The sequence below is a fragment of the Candoia aspera genome, chromosome 6 (assembly GCF_035149785.1).
Source record: "Candoia aspera isolate rCanAsp1 chromosome 6, rCanAsp1.hap2, whole genome shotgun sequence".
Taxonomy (NCBI): Eukaryota; Metazoa; Chordata; class Lepidosauria; order Squamata; family Boidae; genus Candoia; species Candoia aspera.
In genome coordinates this window covers 65817875-65840776 of record NC_086158.1, presented here as the reverse complement: position 1 = coordinate 65840776, position 22902 = coordinate 65817875, and the positions used below count along the sequence as shown (strand labels likewise).

The 22902-nt window shown below is 44.1% G+C and overlaps 1 protein-coding gene across 1 annotated transcript; it reads right to left on the bottom strand.

Moving 5' to 3' along the window:
* Nucleotides 1–11013: 11013 nt before the first annotated feature.
* Nucleotides 11014–20203, bottom strand: NPS (neuropeptide S). Its single transcript, XM_063307821.1, is given in 3 exon segments — nt 11014–11037; nt 11039–11227; nt 20060–20203. Coding segments are annotated over 3 exon segments (357 nt in total).
* Between the last annotated feature and the right edge of the window lie 2699 nt (nt 20204–22902).

The window sequence follows — 22902 nt, the reverse complement described above, 5'->3', positions numbered from 1 at the left end:
TTCTGTATCTCTTGCTATCACCTACATTTTGCAGCCTAGATATGTTAGCCTGAGGAAAAAGACAGGGCTGGTTTAATGAACAGGGGATGTGCTTGTGTGAGGTCTGAAGTATGTTATGAATGATTTTCAAAGCTTGCACAGCCATAGTATCTAGTATGTGATAAGCAGAGGAGACATGCTTCTTACTAAAAGACAAATGCAGGTGAAAGAGGAGGAGGAGGAAAGGGAAGGAGAAAAGGAGAGAGGAGGAAGGAAGGAAGGAAGGAAGGGAGGGAGGGAGGGAGGGAGGGAGGGAGGGAGGGAGGGAGGGAGGGAGAGAGCTGATATTTCCTCTCGCTCTAGCTGTCTCTGTCACTGGGTAGTGTAATGGTTGTGTCATGAGTGCCGTTGAGCTGAAGTCATCAGCGCAATGGCACACATGACAATAGCAAGGAAACAGGAGAAGGGGCTCAAGATAAGTAGCCATCAACTCACAACGACTAACGGCCAACAAACAATAACTAAACGGATCACGGAGCACACCCGAGCCATCAGCGCCAATACAACGGGGATCGCCCAGCTGACAGCAATCACCGGATGAATAGAAAACCCGATGATGGGCGATCCCGGAACGCCAGCGGGGCCTCACAACCCCTCACCCACCGGCAGGGCAACGTATTGGACAAAGGGGGGTGACGTGACCGCGAGTGAGGGGGCGCTGACCGGCGCGGGGTATTTAAACCCCGCACCGGCGCGCTCCTGTCACTCTCAGCTTTTTTCTTCCGACGCTGTAACTGCGCTGTGAATAAACCAGAGCCTGATCCCTCGAACCAGTGTCTGAGTATTATTCAGAGGCAGGCAGCGCATGACATAAAGCTGAGAGTCATAAACTCAGCCTCGCCGAGCCCCACCGGACGACAACGAGCCGCGGGAGGAATAGACGGCGAGAAGACCAGCAAGATGAAGCCGGAGCGACGCGGGCAAGGAGGGCGAGCCACGCGGCAAGAGACAGAGGAGGACCGACCAAGGCCAGAGGCACCGCGGACTCCCGGAGCCATGGACGCCCACCCCACCCGACCCGAGCCTCAGCTCCAACCCCAAGGGGAGATGGCGACGGAGGCAACCCAACCGCGGGAGGGAGCAGCATGCCTTCCGAAACCAGCGGAGGACCCCGCGCCCCACATCGCACCCCAGCAACGGGCGTGGAGCGACAGCCCAACGGCGGTCAACACGGAGGAGGACGATGGAGACACCCAGCAGACGGCGGAGGAAGCGGACCCGCGGCAGAGGGAGGAGGAACCCCGCCGGCAACCCACCCCCGCTGACGCACCAACGGAACCGGCCCCAGCGGCGGCGCGGACTGTGGATGAGGAGGCACGAGCTGAACTCGCGGCCATGCGGGCTCAACTGACGGAACTCCGGACCATGCTCCAGTCGCTTATGCCCCCCGCGCCACCCAACGACATCCCCGCGCAGGCCCACACCCCGAGCGAAGCACCGAACCCCCACGGGCCAGCGGAGGGTCAGCAGACGGCACAGGCGGACGACACCACAGACCGGGAAGCGAGAGGCAGGGCTGCGCAAAACGCCCGGGCCCCAAAGGACCTCCCCATCTTCTTCGATGGGAACCCCACGAAACTCTCGTTCTTCGTAACGAACGCCAGGGAGTTCATGGGGAGGCACGGACACTCCTACGACTCCGAAGCCGACAAGATCGCCGCCGTGGCGATCAAACTACAAGACAGGGCGGCGGACTGGTACGTCCAACTGTACGAGTCCAGCTCCCCCGCCCTCACCACCTTCCCTGCCTTCATCAATGAGATGAAAAACTACTTCGAAGACCCCCTAGCCAAAGTAAGGGCGAAAAGCGCACTCCAAAGACTTAAACAGGGCACACGCACGGTCCCTGACTACGCCCTGGAGTTCAAAGCCCTCGCGGGGAAGGTCAGCGACTGGTCCGAGACCACCCTGCTGGAAATGTTCAAAAGGGGGCTCAATCGCGACGTTCTCCAATGGGCCCTCTACCGCGACGACCCAGAAACGCTACACGGGTGGATCCACCTCGCGGGGAAAGCCGAACACGCGCACCGCACCTTCCTCATGACAACCACGGAAGACACAAACTATGCCGGAAAAAAGGTACCCGCACCACACGTGGGGATGGCCGGCCCCATATACCCAAAAAAGAAATTCAATCGGGAGCCCTGCGGGAAGTGTGGCAAATTAGGGCACAAGACGGTGGATTGCTTCGCCAACCGACCGCCGACCAGTGCGCCTAAACCCACCCCGAAAATTAGCCCCAAACCACCCAACCTGGGGCCGCCCCCTCACCGCCGAATGACCGTGGCCACAGCGACACCAGAGGAAGGCTGGGACGCCTACTGGGGGGAAGAGGATAACGTAGACCCCGACCAGCCGGCGGGAAAAGCTCCCCGCCTGCCCTGAAACGCGTTGCGAGGCAGGCGGTGGGACAGCAGCGCGGACCACCTCGACGGAACGACGAAAGCCCCGTAATAATGGCGGCAATCAAACTCTCTGCCGGCAACGGAGCCACCACGGCCGCGGCACTAGTGGACTCGGGGTGCTCAAAAAACCTCATCCACCCCGACCTAGTCGCCAAACTCGACCTCTGCTGCTTCCCCCTCCCCACGCCGCTGGCATTCCACCAGCTGGACGGCTCCACAGCGGGAGGGAAACCAGCCACGCTGCAAACCGAGCCGGTCACCCTGCAAATGGGCACTCACACCGAACGCACATCGTTCGTCGTCACTCACATCGGACGGCCCATTGCAGTCCTGGGGATGCCATGGCTCGCGACAAACAACCCGCGCATCAACTGGGAGACCCGCACCTTCACATTCGGCGACGGCGAGTATCGAGCACCAGTTCCAGCGGGCAGAACCAACCCCACTGTAGGACGAGCGGAGGCGACTACACAAGACAACACCGCTACCACAGCAGACCTACCGGAACAATACGCCGACTTCTCCAAGGTCTTCGGAGAGGCAGAAGCTGACCAACTACCCCCCCACCGCAAGACGGATTGCCGGATCGACCTACTGCCCGACGTCCCCTTACCTAGACCAAAGATCTACTCGATGACCCCGAAGGAGATGGCAACCATCCGGGAGTTCATCGATAAAAACCTAGACAGGGGATTCATAGAGCCAGCATGCTCACCGGTCGGAGCCCCCGTCTTATTCCGGGAGAAGAAAGATGGCACCCTACGGCTCTGCACCGACTACCGGGGCCTAAACGCGGCTTCCCTGTCCAACAAATACCCCTTACCCCTGGTGAAGGACATGCTCGCCCACCTGTCCACGGGCAAAGTCTTTTCCAAACTGGACCTTCGCGAGGCGTACTATCGCATCCGAATCAGGGAGGGGGACGAATGGAAGACTGCGTTCAACTGCCCCCTAGGCGCCTTCCAGTACAAAGTACTGCCCTTCGGACTCGCGGGGGCCCCTGGGGTGTTCATGCAGCTCATCAATGAGGTACTGCATGAACATCTGTTCAAAGGGGTCCTGGTCTACATCGACGACGTCCTTATTTACACAAAAACGCACGAGGAACATGTGACCCTAGTCAGGCAAGTCCTCGACAAGCTCAGAAGGGCGCAGCTCTATGCCAAGCCGACAAAGTGCGAGTTTCACAAAGCGCGCCTAGACTACCTGGGGTACCGAATCTCCGGGGACGGCATAGAAATGGACCCCGCAAAAGTCGAGGCGGTGCTAAACTGGGAGCGCCCCCGCAACAGACGCCAACTACAGAGCTTCCTCGGATTCGCGAATTTTTACAGGTCATTCGCCCGGGGGTTCGCAGAGATAGCCCTCCCCCTAACGGACCTCCTCAAAACCAAAGGGGTGGGGGACACCCGACGCGCCAAGAACCCGGGCACAGTGCTGAATTGGACTCCCGCGTGCCAGACCGCATTCAACAAGCTGAAAGCGCTGTTCACTACGGAGCCAATCCTCGCGCACCCGGACCCAGAACGGCCGTTCGTGGTCCAAGCCGACGCCTCAGACTTCTCCCTGGGGGCCATCCTGCTACAGAAAGACCCCACGGGGCTCCTGAAACCATGCGCCTACCTGTCAAGGAAGTTCTCCAAGACAGAAAGGCGATGGCACGTCTGGGAGAAAGAAGCCTTCGCGGTGAAATCAGCGCTAGAGACATGGCGACACCTACTCGAGGGAGCCACCCAACCATTCGAGGTCTGGACCGACCACCGGAACCTCGAGGCCCTACGAACGCCCAGACGCCTTAGCCCAAAACAGGTCCGATGGGCCCAATTCTTCAGCCGCTTTAATTTCCAGCTGAAGTTCATGCCGGGCAAAAAGAACTTCCTGGCCGACGCCCTCTCCCGACTGCCCCAAGACGAAGAGCCTGCCCCAGACACCATTGGGATGGTCCTATCCGCCTCGCAACTGGGGATGGCCGTGACCACCCGAAGCGGCGCTCGGAGGCAGCTCGACTCTACGGCGCAGCCGACGGCGGGACAACCGGCGACCGGAAGAAGCCAACCGCAACTACCAGGGGGAATGCGCACGGACCTCGCCGCCGCCCTCAAAACCGACCCCTGGTTCCTGGCAAACCCCGACAAGGTAACGATGGCACAGGACCTAGCATGGGGGGAAGGCAGAATCTACGTCCCGGACTCGCAACGCCAGGCGATCTTGCATAGGTCACACGACGCCAAACAAGCGGGACACTTTGGGTTCCTCAAGACCCTACACCTAACACGGCGTCAATTCTGGTGGCCCGCGCTCAGGCGAGACGTAAAAGCATACGTGGCGTCCTGCCCAACGTGCGCTAGGGCCAAACGGGCACCAGGCAAACCCGCGGGGCTATTACAACGGGTGGCAGAACCCTCCCGCCCATGGGAGGAAATCTCTATGGATTTTATAGTGGACCTCCCACCCAGCCAGAAGAAAACGGCCATTTGGGTGGTGAAGGACTACTTCTCAAAGCAGGCCCACTTCATCCCCTGCACGTCGGTCCCATCCGCACAACAGCTAGCCAAACTCTTCCTCATCCACGTGTACAGGCTACACGGATGTCCCGCACGTGTGGTGACCGACGGGCACACAGTTCACCTCCAAATTCTGGCGGGCCTTCCTAAAGCTGACGGGGACCCAACAGGCCCTATCTACGGCCTGGCACCCCCAGACGGACGGAGCCACAGAGGTTCTTAATGCCACCTTAGAGCAATTCATACGCTCATATACTAACTATCACCAAGACGACTGGGCTGAACTGCTCCCGTTCGCCGAAGTCGCATACAACAACGCCGTCCACACGAGCACGGGGAAAACTCCGTTCGAAGTAGTCTCGGGGCGCGACTTCGTCCCCATACCGGAGCTACCTCAACCCCCGGAACCCCAGGTGGACGCTAGCGACTGGGGATGGAAGATCGCGGAATCATGGCCAATAATCACGGCGGCGCTGAAGGATGCACAGGCAGCCTACAAAGAGCAGGCCGACAAGCACCGGCGCCAACAACCGACGTTCCAAGCGGGGGATATGGCCTACCTATCCACCAAGTTCCTAAAGTCAACCCAACCCTCGAAAAAACTGGGGCCTAAGTACATCGGGCCGTTCCGAGTCACCCAAATAGTGAACCCGGTAGCAATACGCTTGGACCTGCCACACAACCTACGGAGACTCCACCCGGTGTTCCACACCAGCCTCCTGAAACCGGCAACCACCTCTCGATGGCACCCAAGCACGCCACAGCCCCCACCGGTGATGATCGACGGGCAACACCACTTCGAGATAAGGGACATACTCGACTCCCGCAAGCAACGAGGAACTCTACACTATCTGGTCAGGTGGAAACACTTCCCCCACCCGGAATGGGTGGCGGCGCACAACGTTAACGCGCCTGACCTAACCAGAGCATTTCACCGGGCATACCCCGACAAGCCACAACCAAGGTCAGCAAGCCGTCCCCTGCAAAACCCCCCCCGCAGGCCCCCCCGCCTCCTGTGCCCCAAGGGAAAGGGCCCCCCCAAGCCCGCGACTTGGGTGGACCTCCCCCCCCGGGACTCACTCCCCCCGCCCCGGGCCCACGAGGTGGTGACAAGCGTTCGCCAGCACCCTCCCCCCGCCCCCCGGCCGCGGGGGAGTGGCAAGCAAGTCAACAGGGCAACCTGGGGGCAACGCCCAGGAGATATAACAAAGGCGACGCACTTTAAATGGAAAAAAAGAAGGGCCCTACCTGGAGCTGATAAGCACCCAACCAGCCACGCCTCTCTCCTCGCCGAACTGAGCCAAACAAACAGGGTGTGGCTGGAGCATGCGCATGCCAGGACGTGACCCGGGCATGCGCACCATGGACACACCCTGGGAAGGCACGTGGTAGAGGGAGGAGCAAAGGGAGGGGCGACAACTACTCCGGCGGGAATTTTGAAAAAAAAAAAAAAAAAAGTGCCGTTTTGACAGCTCCACCGAAAAAAAAAAAAAAAAAAAAACCAGAAAACCGGGGGGGAGCACTATTCGGACAGGGGGCAGTATGTCATGAGTGCCGTTGAGCTGAAGTCATCAGCGCAATGGCACACATGACAATAGCAAGGAAACAGGAGAAGGGGCTCAAGATAAGTAGCCATCAACTCACAACGACTAACGGCCAACAAACAATAACTAAACGGATCACGGAGCACACCCGAGCCATCAGCGCCAATACAACGGGGATCGCCCAGCTGACAGCAATCACCGGATGAATAGAAAACCCGATGATGGGCGATCCCGGAACGCCAGCGGGGCCTCACAACCCCTCACCCACCGGCAGGGCAACGTATTGGACAAAGGGGGGTGACGTGACCGCGAGTGAGGGGGCGCTGACCGGCGCGGGGTATTTAAACCCCGCACTGGCGCGCTCCTGTCACTCTCAGCTTTTTTCTTCCGACGCTGTAACTGCGCTGTGAATAAACCAGAGCCTGATCCCTCGAACCAGTGTCTGAGTATTATTCAGAGGCAGGCAGCGCATGACAGGTTGCCTATTCTAAAACACCATCAGACTCATGAGTGTGAATTCAAAGATATCTGATTTATTAAAGAATAGTATGCAGGATCACAGAGAAAGCTGAGAATGATGAAAGCGCGCCAAATTCAAACTAAAAACCCTCGGTGCAAATGAAACCCCTCCCCCCATAAAATCTTCTCAAGTTCGCAATCCCAGGTGCTCCTAACGGTTTCTGATGGTCTGCGGGAAAAGGCCTTGAACAGATAACATAACCCAAACACATTCCATTGTACTGATTTCACATACAGAGCATGGTACAAGGTCTCACAGCAGCTCCCTCCCAAACAGAAACGCGCGTCAGCGCCATGGCATGTGAAACGTTACGATGTATAAACTACATTGAATCAGTGAACATGACAGGTAGATAATTTCCTGTCAATTCCTAATTATGTTACTGATTTCCCAAGCTTATTGGTATGCTGCTCTGTCTAGCACAACATAAACAATGTCATAATTCTGAACATGAATATTAAACAGTGGAACCTAGTGGTAGTTCAGAGGATAGGCAGCAAAATAGCTTGTGACTGTATTGCTCTTATCACCAAGTGAATGAATAAAATCCCTTTTGCCAGAAGATACAGCACAGCCAAAGCCAAGGCCAAAATGAGAAGCCTAGCACTGTAGATTGTACCATTGAAATTCAGTTCATTAAGGTTGATTTAATGGAGGAGAATCTCACTGGCAAATTGGTTCCTGTGGATGGCTATTTGGAGCATTTTTTTGGACAGATACATGTTAAGGATCACAAATAGTGCTAGAGGTGACAGACTGGATGACCAGTATAAATCCCACTCTGGGGTTCTGAGCTACCTTGAGGGTCAAATTACTAATTTGTTCACATGTATATATTTTAATTTCTTGCTTTTGGATCCTGCCTGTCACATGGAGCTCACAATCTGCTTTTGTCTTCCTGGAATTCAAGATTAAATGTTAATTCCCTTTGGTGTCATTCTTTAGAGATTATCTAATTCTTTAATTATGTATTATTACTTAGAGATGCTTTGGCAGAAGCATGCAAAGATTCCATCTGGATTGATGGCTACCATATTGCCCTGCTTCTGCCTCCCAACTTTCCATTTCCAATTGCCTACACACACATATACACATACAATTATATTATTATGTAATATATAATACCATTATATATAACATAGAAAGACACATACTAAATTATATTAAATTGTATGTATACAAAATCATATTAAATTATATGTATTCGAAGTTCAACTTAATTTTATGTCTCCAAATTAACACATCAAAATGCACATGTATGATGGCCCAACAACCAGGCTTAAAATGCAGATTTCTGTCTTGCATTTCCCCCCAGTTTTTCCTCAAGGGCATCCACTGTTGCTTCTATGACAAGCCTTTCTCAGTGGTAGAGTGGTTACAATAATTGGTTGATGGGCAGAATATCCATGACTTGAGACCTGGAAGAAAAATGGAACCCTTCTATCTCAAGGGACTGAAGAAGCAGCACATCAGCAGATTTATTTAAAAACAAAAAGACCCAAAGGAAAAGCAGGTAGCTCAGCAAAGGAAAAGCATAATTTTAAGAAAAGTTTCTGCTGGGTTTGAACCAGGGAGAAGGCCATGTAGTGGAGCAACAGCAGATCTTCTGGAGGAAAAGCTAGAAAAATGAGGTGAGAGAGTTTCCTGCCTTGGTAGAGTAGCCAATCAAACCAGAAAGAAATAAAGCTCAGCAGGCACATGGGACAGCAATGCTTGAGCTGGCATGAGACATAAAAGGCTACTTTCAACTCAGACACAGGCAGAGGTCACACTGGCAGTGGTCTGGGGGTGAGAAGAAGATAACGTCCTGCATTCATGGCAAATACTCACAATGAGGCAACTTGGCAGTGCAGAGGTGCCATAGGTTGGATGCCATATTCATGACTGCCAAGTTCTGTCATGCCCAGCATGAAGTTGTAGAATATAACCAAGTGGAACAGTTTATGTTTTCTATAAAATAAACAGGACTGCCTGATGACTTTAGAAGAGAGATGGCTTTGCTAGAGCTACTCTATAAAAGAACTGCAACACAGATTTCAAATGGCAGCAAAATAGCACTGACTGCCAACATGAACCCAGTCATGGTATAAATGGGAAACAAGAAATGCTGTCTGCTAATATCCCTCAGTCTCTGTACCCAAACCCACAAAATAAGGGGATGTTTGGGAAAGCTGCCTCTCAAAAAGAACCCATCTAGATGGAACAGATGTCTTCTGATGTTAAAAGAAGTTGGGGAAAGATCAGCAATCTCCTATTTATGGGCTTTAACAAGTCTTGGCTACATGCTGCCTTGGCCTTGGAATTGATTTATTTATTCATTCTCAGGCTGACCAATAAGTTTATAACTTTGAACTGATCTCTCACACACATGCCTCAGCCCTATTTGCCTAACTCACTTTCACATGGACCAAAAAGGGCCATTACTGGCAAATAAAGTTAACCTGACCTTTGGAACCTCAATTCTAGCCCAATATGGCTAAATATAGATGGAAGACAGTTCCATTGCCCCAGGATGGTAAAAACAGCTCTTTGTGATGGTGAATATGAATCCATAAATTATAATGAATCACTTGAATAGACAAACGCTAATCTCAGGCAGCCAGTGTGACTTTTCTTCCAACACATTTGGACCAGCTGAGGAAGGCACTGATATAAGCCACCAGCAGACAGTTGTCTCAGATCGCTAGTTGTCTAAACCCTGAAAGACTCAGATTAGAAAACAACAATGCTTCTGTATATATTTTGTATATATTTCTAGTTTAGCATAAACCGCCAGAGGCATTGTTAGTCAAAATTCTCTACAGAAAACTCTGCATTAGTTTGTCATACTAACTCCAAGTGCATCAGAAATCTACAAACTTTGGTGCTTTTGTTTTGCCACAAAAAACAACAACAACCCAAAAATGTCCAGAAACATGTACACAATCTTTATTCATATAAAACATTGATTGATACCAATTCTTTCATTGTACTTAAAACAAATGAATGTTATTCTTCAGTTTACACATGTTTTTACCAATAAAATTTCCTTTTTTTGACACTTAAAATAAGTCTTGTATTATTCCATATAATGATTTTCTTTGCATCAAAATGTGCCACATCAAATAAATGCCTTCATAACATCTCTATGCAAGCATACTAAGTTTGTTATATCACTTGTCTAAGGAAATGGCCACAAGGTAAAAGTCACACGAATAATGTATTTCAGCAGATGACCTTTTCTTGTTGACAAAATCTACAATGTTTATAGACTTTACAGCTAACCAGGTCTATTTTTATACTGCAAAAAAAGACCTATAGAGAAAAATAGAATCATTTTTATTCTAGCACAGTCATAAGTTTGTAAATAAAAAACAAAGCTTATTTGTTAAAATTCATAATTTCATGAAATACTTTTGAGGAGACATCTACTCTGTGAATCAATGTTCTAACTGAATGGTCCAAAAACACTTTAGTCCATATTACTATAGAAAACCTAGTTTTCTGAAACCTACTTCCTTTACTTTTTATTTTCTGTCCCATATAGATCCATTTATGTGAAAGCAGTCAGGGGGTTGAACTAGGACTGGGGAAAACCTGAATATGTTCAGCTTGGCAATAATAAAAGTTCACTGTAAGTCCCTACAGTATCTCTCAGTACAACCAACTTCACAAGACTGTTGTAGGAATGAAATTAGAGGATCAAATAGAGTTTATCTCATCTTGAGATCCTAAAGGCCTCAATTTGGGGGTAAAAAATTCTGTCACAGATGGAATTAAGCTGAAAACCACTTTTATATAAATGCAAAATGATACAATATTCTAACTTAGAAAGAAATGCCTGTTTTGAATGACCACATTTGCTTTGTTTGGTTGCACCATTTCAAGTAAACATCTGCTTTCATTATGAACAAACTGATACATTTGTTTTATTGGAATCATTCATGCACTACAAACAATTTTAAGCACATCCAGTTTAACTTTATAGATTCTGCTTTGTGAGTATTTCTTTAGGCACTTGTTTATAACTTGGTTCTACGAAAGGATGGTTTTTTTAATTCCTGATCCAACCCCATTTCGAAAGGATCTTTTAATATCAGACTTCTCCAGAAAGGACTTGAACAATGCTAGTTCTTCAGATCCATCCATCTTGGCTAGGCAGCCATTCAGCAGCAGCAGCAGGAGGCAATCAGATCTCCCAGGCAGCTGGCAGTTCATATAAAGGGGATTATTCCTCTGAAAATTAAAAAAATGATGAGAAAATAAGTTACTGATGTATATGTGTAGAACAGCCATACCTACATGCATAGGCACACATAAACCTAGTTAGGCTGTAAAAGGTGTGGATGAATTTGTATTACTGCTACAGCATGTTGGGCTTTAAGGTCTGACCATGCTAGCACAGTTTTTCTGGAAAGTCTACTTTTATTGCAGATGTTGTCCTAAAAGGCAAACAATTTTCTTAGTAAGCAAATGATACTCTGTGGTTTGGCTTTCCTTGAAAATAGTTGTGGGGGGTGGGGGAGGAAATGCAAGTAATAATCTAGCAATAATCTTCTGACACCGACCAGAATATTTACAATGCAACCCTGAAACATATATTGTACAAATAGATTGCGATGCACTATTGTGGTGAAGCAAGCTCCGTTGCTTATATGCATGTGATATCACAACATGCATATAAAAAGGATGGAGCTTGCATCACAATGATGCAAGACTGTTTTTGTCACCACCACTCTGAGGAGCCTCTGGTTGCATATGACAACTTCTTACACACAGAAAATCTTTCTCAATTGGCATCTTATCATTTAGTTAGAAATTCAATATATTTTATCATGAGGAAGATCAAGATCAAGTAAATCTAGGTCTGCCCAGCCTGTTGCCCAAGTGCTCCTGAAAGACAATTCCAAGACCCTTGTTTCCCCTTCTTATCATTCTTTATGTTTAAATAGATGTTGGACCAGGCAATTTCTTAAAAAGGAGACTAAGAATATCCTCCATGAAACAGGACACATGGACACCCAAGCACCTTCAGTGCTGTGTAAACCACTGGGATAGTTGTAGTCATCATGGTTAGAGATTAGGATGTGTTAAACTCTCTTGTAGCAACGAAGATAGCTCTGAACTTATGAATTAAAATATAAGGTCTCGTGCCTATAGCATATGCAGGGGTTCTCCATTCCTGAGGCGTTTTGGTCAAACACCTTAACTTTGCTTTCAATGCTTCATAACAAGCAAAAGATGAGTAATGGAAATAATTCTGGATCTCTACAGGTATAGGTTTACAAGTAATTTACAGTCACATTGTTTAAAAGTACTGAAGTGTATGGGAAGAACAAGTTCATAAATGCATTTAATGCTTCTTATTTTCACAAGGAGATCTGGAAAGAAAATTGTTTGATCATGAATTCATGTGCTGGCAAAAAAAAAAGACAATTTTTCCAAACAAACAGAAGATTTTAAGTAAAGTTTAATTGTCATACAAAAGTTGTATTAGTGGATTCATGTGAATAGCCAATATTTTATTTTATTTTATTTTATTTTTAAATTTGTCCCCGCCCATCTCCTCCCATCGGGGGACCCACCTACTCCCACCTGGTGGCCCTGTTCAGGGTGATCTTGTAGAGAGCCAGGGAAATGATTTTGAAGCAAATATTCAGACTTTTGATTAATTTTATTAATTAAAATATAATATTTACATATCTACAGTTAAAATATAATATTTACATATTTACAATTAAAATGTAATATTTACATATATACAATATAATATCTACATTTCTAAATTTCTTTTACTTCCATTTCAATTCTCAATTTTTTTTATAACCTGAAGTTAACTGTAAACAGTCACTCATGCCATAGTAACCTCAGGGCTCTACTATTGGAATGTGCTCAACATGAGGCTGCCCTTGAAGACCATCCAGAAGCTTCAATTGGTCCATAATGCAGCAGTGCATGCAATGATGAGAATGCCTTGGTATGCCCATGTGACACCTCTGCTCTGCAAGCCACACTGGTTGCCACTTTGCTTTGGCTGCCATTCAAGGCGCTGGTTATGACTTTAAAAGCTCTAAATATCATAGGGCCTGGTTATTTGAGGGACCATTTATCTCCCATGGTGTCTGCCCAGTCAATTTGAGCTGACAAGGTTGGCATATTCCAGGTTCCTTCAATTAAACAATGTCATCTATCAGGACACAGGAAATGCCTGCCCTGTTGGCATTCTGGAGGGCCATAAAGACCTGGCTTTTTTCCCAGGCCTTAGGCTAGGTTGGCTGGACCACCTTCTGCTGGATGCAACATGGTGGAATGTTTGGGGGTATCTGCTCAGTTTGCTTGCTCTTTTTTCTTTCTCTTCTGTTCTAGTTTGGTTTTGTTGTTTGTTGCTTCTTATTATATTGTTTTTATATTGTCTTGTGTATTGTGAGCTGCCCAAATTGAATTAATTAAATACATTTCTGTAAGATGAAACAAATGAGTTTCTTTTCAAGTATAATAAATTATGCTGAGTTATGGTCTATCTCAAAATAATCCTTGGAAGACCCCAATTTAAAACTATTTCCACATGATTTTTTTGTTTATTCATTCAGTCGCTTCCAACTCTTCATGACTTCATGGACCAGCCCACGCCAGAGCTTCCTGTCAGTTGTCACCACTCCCAGCTCCCCCAAGGTCGAATCCATCACCTCTAGAATGTCAAGGAATTTGGAAGTTGTTATGGAAATGACAGACTTCTGATTGTGCATGTTTGTGAAAGATTCCCCACCTGGGAAGATGAAATCCATCACAAGCCCAATTCATTTGGAAGCATGCAGCCTTTTATCCTAGTAATTAGATTTTAAGGTGGCATCATCAAATCAGCATATATCCACAGACACACTGGATGTTTAGCAGTAGTTTGCCCTTCATTTTATTTTCTATATGTCCTATTTTGAATTCTCAAGAAAAATACTTTTGTTGTTGCTAAATGCTCTAGCTTGGTGTAACATTTGAGCATCGTCATTTCCATGTGTCTAGACACTGTTTTCTATTTTATTACTAGACTGTCAGCTAGGATATTGCATAAGGAAATTGTGTCTAATTGCTTGTTTCTTTCTTTATGAAATAATTTCTTTATTGTTTAGAGTAGGGCCAGCAGCTACTATCCCTGGGCTGCAAAACACCACCAAATGGCAGCAGATCACTAACTTTTGCTGCCTCTCTTTCCTCCAATGTAGGGATTATCTACATTTTTGTAGGTGTGATGTGGTAGCTCTAGGTTAGAGAGAGAAAATGGGAGATTGCACTATATTATCCTTTTGCCTATGCCCTTTTTTATTTTGTTAGTTTAGTGCGAAAACTCTTGTATATCTTACATTCCATTGCCATTTGGGCAATTGTCTTATATTTTACTCTTAAAGCTTATTTTTACAGGAACACCATTTGCTGTGATCTTGATCCTGATTCTTTTTCATACACATGTCAATATGCCATTGACATTTTTCCAACATGCAGTTAACATCACTTCTACCTTAGCCTTCAGATAAAGGAGTCTTTCCCTGTACCTCTAGGAGATGCCAACGATTAAATCTGGGACTTTTACATATAAACCATTTTCCGTAACATTTGAGTTATGAGCCTTTTTTTCTGAGATGTCATGATTTAAACATGAGTTCATCTCAAAGGATGAAACTATATAGCAGAAAGCAGCAATGCAAAACTCTATCATCGTTGCGTGTGTAATTAGATTCTGTACAAAATGAGTGATCAACCTCCCTCAAGAAACTATTTTGTTATAATAGTATACATGCCTAGGAGAAAGCAAAGAATACGAGATTAAATTTTATAGTAATGGGAAATGAAGAAACAGGCAAAACTTAATTATCATAAGAATATGTTCTAATTGGAAGTTCCAAAGTATTTATGATCATCCTGAATAATATTTCTGCTTTTTAGTGATGATTTCTTTTCATTCAAGGATAATTACTTTATTTCATTCTGTACCCAAAGAAACACACCGTGTTCCAGATAAATGGTATCTGCTGCATGAGGACTAGGACTAATAAACAAATTTCTAGAGTTCCAGTCTCACTTTGCTCTGTTCCTTATCAGCTACATTACACATGAAAACCTGTTGTAATATTGTATTGTGCTAAATAGCAACTATATTGAAAATTCATGCACATGACCTCCAATCTTCCTGCTTTAAAATTACATTTAAATATGCCTTGTGGCACCAAGCACAACACATGTAAAAAAGGGACAGGGTTTTGAAAATATGGTTGCAGCTACTATCTTGATACTTTTTTGATAATCCACCATCCCACAGATCCCCTGGGAATATACTTGTGTCATCCACTGAAAACAAGGCTGCATCATGAAGAAAGGATCAACACGTTCCCTTGTCAGCAAGTTCCAGGAATTGTGAGAAAAACTGCATATGGTGCAGACACCATATGGACTGGGACATTCCATGTCTTTTTCTAAAAGTTGGTACAAATGATATGATTTAGATCAGCACAACTAAATCAGATTTTAAGGGTGTAGGGGTTCCACTATAGTCTTTCCCTCCATGCTAATTCCATCAAGGAAATCATCTATGGAATTACTATTAGCAGTGGAAGGAAACAAAAGCAGAACACAGCCACCTTTAGTCTTGCTAATAATAGTTCGGAAATGTGTGATATGTAATGAAGGAGAAAAGGTTTTTACCTGTACAGCTATCATACAATGGATTATATCTAAATTATAATTATTTAAATTTATATGTCACCTGACTCTCAATGACTCTGGGCAGTTGGGATTCCTTAAATTCTCTGTTTTTTTTTAATTAGAATTTTTTAATGTAATAAAATATACAAAACAAGCAAGAACAAAAATATAAAATAAGAGATAGAGACATAAGAAAGAAATTAAAACAAACAAGCAATTGTACCTTCCACCCTTCTTTCTATCGAATAATTGTCATCTTAACTTTTCCCCAACCTCTTCATTTCATTTTGGGATTCCTTAAATTCTGAAAACAGCTGGAAATCTTTGGCTGTAAGCCTTTGTATTTACCCACTCTACTGATCCTAGGGGCTTTAGATTTAAACCATTACTCAGGAGTTGTTAACTTTCTCATTATTACTTACTTGATAGACTTTGTGTATATGCTTGTGTCTGTGCATGTGCAAATATAAAATAGAAACTGCAAAACCCAGAGAACAATACTGGATTCACGGATATGTATACACTATTTCCTCAGATTCATATATAACCATGACCGTTTGAATGTCAGTTCCTGGATAATTTATATTGTTGTTGTTACGTAACTAGTTAAATCTGTTAGAAGATATTTTGAAATGTAAAAAAGGCAATTAAAACTATAAAATTAAACTATAAAATTAAATAATGAGGTTCCTATAGAAATGTTGAAATGTTCTAATTAGTTGGGTTGCAGATAAGATTATTCCAAAAAAGGAATGGCTATCTACACATATTGAATGTATGATGAGTAGTTTTGAAAAATAAAATACTGTGTAAAGTTAAGTTTATGACAATATAAATGATAGAATGATACTGGTAATACAGCGTAATATTGGACATTATTTGCTAATCTTATAAGTCTGCATCTGTGGACTTAAACTTTCAACAATAGTTGGAACAACATTCTAAGTTCTTTCCCAAATGGATTCAAATGACTATAATATACAGTCATGACTTTCAGAAAATATAAACATTACATTCACTTGCTTTTGCTTGTTTAAAATTCATAGATTTATTCAGTATCAAACCTTTCTAACTTGCTTCAGATTGACAACAGTATAGCTGGCATTATAACAGGTTTCAGTCACAGAGTACCGATTTTCACTATATAATGAAATCTATGCTGCAAATGTACACATACCAATGTGGGAGGAAGCCTTGCTGAAACAGTATTGACTTAAATTTAAGTAGAATTGCAAAGCTAGATGTACCGAAAAAGAAGAAGCTGTAGCAAATCAAGTTTATAGTACTGAATATCTTAATTCCCAGTTTCATGCCTCAGTCACTAGAGCAGCATACTTCAGATAAAGTGACTGTAGTCTAAATTTATGGAAATCAGTAAGTGCAAGATTGTTACAATTTTTATAGCAATGCAAAAAAAATATTCTTAATAGAGCAAGGTATATGTAAAGATGTACTACAAGTTGCAAAAGATCATCTGATAGTTTGATTGATGATTAACATTTTTAAATACCAATATTATCAAACCGTTTTACAGTTTGACATGATGGTTTTAAAAGTAATAACACACTGTATCTCTAGCCAAGGAAGTTTTCTTACTTACCATAGGTGCGACAGTAGGATAACATTCATTCGTATTCATTGTCGAGAGCCAGATAATTAATACAGCATATAGCCTGAAGAGACGGTAAGAAAACATGTATTGTATTAATTTACTTTTCAGAAGGCAACGAATACTTTGTGTAGAATGTTAATTTTCCAAAGATGGAAGTCTAATATATATACCTAAACATGTCTTTTATTCTGCTTTATGAAACTTCCAGGTGTAAAGGGAAACTCACAATTGTACAGCCACATTCCTTATCTTTATCACTAGTCATTTCCTCAACAATCATTTTATACTAAGAGTTTGGGAGCAAAAATGTCACTGAATCACATTTATATGTGACTAATTGGCCACAGGATGGCCTTTATTCTTGCTAGCTGGAAAAATGGCAAGGGTGCATCTTCACAACCAGCATGGAGTCACCAAGTGATTAAACTGACAACACTGCTACTAAGAGGCCTTTAAAATCATTCACCTCTAGCCAGTAACTTTGTGTGACACAAACTGTCAAAACTCTGTTCAACTCTTATATCTTGCATGCATACACTACAAATGTTAAATTACTTCTACCTATTATATATACCTCTTGAGAGAAAAATAATATTCCTAGCTATTTCATTTAATGGGCAGAGCAAGCAATTTTAAAAGAGTTTTATTTCACTGATAATCAGTATTTTGTTCTATACAATTCCAGTTTATTAGATAGGAAAAACACAATATATTTCTAATAAGTAGCTTTTAACATGAATGGGATTCAGTAGGATGAAACACTAGGACAGTATTCATACAAACTGTGAATCATGGTTTACTGGAATAACCCAATAGACTGGTTTCACAGAACAGATTGTGCAAATCCTACCCAGGTGTCTACATTAGAAGATCTATCATCAAAAAACAGAGGTGATCCTAAAATAATCACATCCCTGCAAAGGTGCAGTGAAGTAGACCTGACCGGTTTCTATAGTTAAATAGGGCATGAAAGGAGCTGGCAAAAGTGGAAAGCAGATTTGTGTAAGGCAGCAGTTGAGGGAATGTAGGAAGATCCCTTTGTGAGGACTGGACATTAGAACTGTCACTCAGAGAATGTTAACATAGGATACTTCTACCAGTTTAAATTCTGGAGGGAGAGTAGACAGAGAAGTGATGGATTTGGGAGGTGTGGCTAGAATGATAGGTTAAAGAGTAGCTCAGCATCCTTAGCACAAGGTAATCCTCCAACCATTAGAATGACAAGGGTATAGATATATATACTGTATATATTTATTGCCAGGAAAAGCAAAGATTAGCAGATACTTTGTAAAATATAAGTTACTAGAAGTCACCTTTCTATGAAGGCTAAAGGAATACTCTGAAGAAGGTAACCAATCTGTAATCTTAAAGGAACCCATTTACAACATTACGTTATATAATAAAAGTTAATTTATTATATTAACTTTTATTTACCATATTAACTTCTTTATTTCAATATTTAAAATCATGCCACAACAGTTGGACTGGTAAGATGTCCTCAGTTCATCAGTTATAGCATCTCACCTTCATTAAAACTATGTTGGCTGCCATTTGAAATTCTGTTGGGGGGGGTTACTTTCCATAGTAGAAGTTTTATATTGGCATAAGTCAGGTCACCATTGAACTATTAAGCAAGGGGAAGGTAACAGGATGCTATCCCCTACCATGTGCTCCCAGACATCTCCCTTGAGGTTCACCAGGCACCTCGTCCCTCTTGACTTAAAAAATAATAATAAAGAATTTGAAAGTTAACATGCTATAAAACAAAGAACATGCCTCTGGCACCATATTTATTTATGATAAGGTCTTTGGCCCCTAAAAGTCCCACTTCCAGAGACAGTATCCTGGAGGTCTGGTTCACTTTCTAGTACAAATGAGCATTTCATGGCTCATCATGCCCATCATGAAATCTGTTCTATAAGTAGGCATGTCTGCTACATTTACTACATATTCTCAAAATCCCAAATGTTATTTGGCCCAGAGAAGTTACCTATCCATGGGTTAGTTCTAGTCAGGTAGCATTTGATTGACTTAGCCTAACTGATGGGCATAAGTAGAGCCCACACTGAAGACTGACATGGAAAAATAGCCCAACCTAATGCATTCTCTTGGATGTTTAAAGGAAGACTTCCCAAACAGAAACTCTTCAGATTAATCAGCTGGAAAGAAAAAAGATTCTCTAGTGCCTGGATATTTCCATGGCACACATAACTGGCTGGTTTCAGTGAGAAAATATTATTGAGAAAGACATGTTGCAGCGACAGAAAGATGGTGCTGATTTGCATAAAATTGAAGTTGGTCTAAATGTGTTCTCTCCTTGTCCCATTCTACAGCTACTTAAGACTTGCAGTACAAGGTCAGAGAATACACGTTCAAATCAGGAGAGCAATAGGAAACAGGACATATTTCAAATGATTCAGAGTAGCTCCACTTCTTCCCTTTCAGAATAGAAGAACGTTGTATGTACATCATTTTAAAGCCTTATAGAGATATCTGCACTATGGAGGACCTGCTCAGATTGTTAAGGATCCCAAACTAATGTTATAGTTTCAGAGCTCTTCCCCACAATAGCAGTAAAGTGCTGTCATCCAGTACAGAGACCAGCAGAAAATATCCTAGCTTAAGAAGTGTGCTGTTTGAACTTCCAATCCTATTCTGCCTCAACAAGGAGGCAGAAGGGGAGGTCTGTCTGTAGCAGAAGAAGAGGAGAGAGGTGAGGTGAGGAACACCTCTTTGGTCGCAGTTACCGGCAGCAGAAGACTTACTGTGATCTCTGTGTGGGATTGAGAACTGGCAGCAAAGAAGTTATTCTTCTTTTTCTCTTTCCCTCTACTCCACCCAGCCACAGCAAGCAAAGCATGGGAAGAAGAGGGGAAGCTGGTCTCCTGCTGCCTGTTCTCTGATCCCATTCGAGAATGGTGGAAGGGGCAAAAAAATGGCCACATATTTATCCCCCCTCTTCTCCTGCCTCTCTTCTCTAAGTACCAAAAAGAGTTGCTTCTTCACAAGAGTGATGTCTGAACTGTTTCCCCCCAGCTTCCTTCAAACAGGGAAGTGGGTAGAAGTGGTTCTACATCCCCACAGTAAAGCTACCCAAGTACACCTCTTCTCCATAGCTTTATTACTGCAGTGCTAAAATTGCAAAAGCTGATCATGACACATGCCCAGCAGTATTTCAGAGGCTAAGAAGATCCTTGTCCAGAGGGCTTTCAGAAGATCCCTGGACCCATGTAAAATGTACCACTGCAGCTTAGCACTGCAGTACCAAATCCATTGTGGGGGGTGGGGGGGAGAGGTGCACTGAAGGGGAAGCACCTCTACAACCACCTCTCCCTGTTTCTTCTGCAACCCAGGCCTGCAAGAGAAGTAGGAGAGATGGTACCAAGGGATAAACCTGAGTGCCTTGCTGCCAAATGGAATGGCCCTGAAAATTAGTGGCCAGGAAGCAGAAGTAGGGGCATGCATACAACAGCTTTGGGTGGCCCACAGGGACACCAGATGCCTGTCATAACCTTACTCCAATATGATGCAGTTCAGACAGATCTGAAGCCATGACATCTGCTAGAAGAAACTGGAAACTGGAAAACATCACTCCAAAACAAGGAGAAGACAAGTTTGTGCTGCCTTCTAGGCAGAACAGGGTAAGTTGAACATGACATCATCCATTTATGTATGCTAAAATTGGTTGCTGAGGCATTTTCAATCCGCATTTAGCAGGTCATGTGGAAGAGCTCTCAGACATCTGCAAGAAGGTGGCGATTCTGCTAGATGTTTCTTCCTCTGAGTTACAGGGTGATGGAAAAACTGTAACCTTGGCTGAGAAGGCCCTGAGTACAAAACTGAGTGATTTTTCCCCGGAGTCTTCTGCTGCATGCTGAAAGAGTTCACAATGGTGCTCTCACTGTGAACAATGGGAGGGATGTTTTTAAAAAGTCAGGAAAAGTATTGAATGCTGTTCTATCACACACTTTTCCCTACTAGGCGATTGTCACTGTCATACAAAACAAATAAGAAAACTCTCCTTTGATACTCTTTAATGGTCATGCAGATTTTTACAGCTCAGGTGTGGTAGCCATAGTATCAGGTTGTTACAGCATTAACTTTTTAGATAGTGGATTTTGTGGATCATACTTATGTTCTGAAAAGACTCAGAATTTCCACTGCCATCCCCATGAAGTAGGGGGCCATCTCAAGTGGGCGCCAAAAATACAGGTGACCATTTGATGCAACAAAGAGATCCAGAAACCCTTTGCCTTTGCTGCCATCTGGGTACTTTCTAGATTTTTGCAGCCTAGATAAATATAAATATGTAAAGATATAAAGATAAATCCCTAATAAAGAAGTTAGACACAATAGCAGACTTCTATGCTCCTTCCCTGTCTCTTCCCTTCAGACTGAAGGGTATAGTCAACACAAGAGATCTGTGGTTATTTTTCCCAGTTTGAGTGAATGTCCCTCTGTGGTAAAGAGATGAGGAATAGGACATGGACCAGTGCAAGAAACAGAAGTCCCCCTGATTTCTCCACATGCACACTGAAGGCTTAATTGGAACTTACTCCTATTTCAACTATCTGCTCCATCCTGAATGTGAATCTAGGGTTAAACTGCCATTTATTAGAGATATAAATAATCACGAACTCAAACGGCTTTTCAAAGAGTTCATCAAAAACAATCCCTCATAACAGGATCATTTTCCCCAATTATTATTCATAAATGTCATAATACATAAATGGATATAGTCCGTTTACAATGATTTCCCATTTTTTTCCTACAAGATCAAGTCTGCCCACTGATGTGGGTAGTATGACTTCTTTAATGGCCATAGTATAAATAAGGGTAATGCAATGGCAGAAATATATATTCTGTTCTCCTTCGGGCATGACTTCTGTGGTTCAGTTCCTGATTCATGAACTCATTGGCTTCCTCCTCTCATTCTGAAGTGCTGCTACATTAAAAATTAATGTTTGCAATCCCTTTTTGCCTGGAATTTAGCCTCACTCAACCTGAGTGAGCATTCAGAAGATTGGTCAATGAATGTTTTCTGTTTCTATGGCATTCTGGGCAATAAAAAGCTGCTTCACTTTTTATTACCTTAGTTCTGATAGAGCCTGACAAGCTGCATCAGCCATATAAGCTGTCAGGAGGATTTTTGTCTATTTACATATTCAAGCATTTTAAGCCATATAGAGTGAGAAAATCCCATCGTTTGAATGGAAGTGAAAGCTGCAACAGGTACACTAAGTTCATCCCTATGAGATAAGTGGATTAACTGGATAATTCTGGTACAATAGAAAGTTGTACCCATTTGAGTCTCCTCTGATAAAGTTGAGGCTCAGTTTTAATTGGCTCTGCATTTACTGAGCTCCATTTTCATGCAAATCCTCCCAGTGAAAGGAAGGAGGCAGCCTTAGCCAACAAGGAATTGATAGAACAATGACAAGCAATGTCACAGTCCTGCATTTCTTCATGATTCTGTGTTTTAGCCTTAGGGGGTGGGGATACCCCATTTGTAAAGCATTTAGGACTCCTTTATACATACAATCCTGTCCTCCAAAAGTCTTATACGAAGAGCTATAGATTTATGAAGGAGACAGCACAGTCTTCCTAA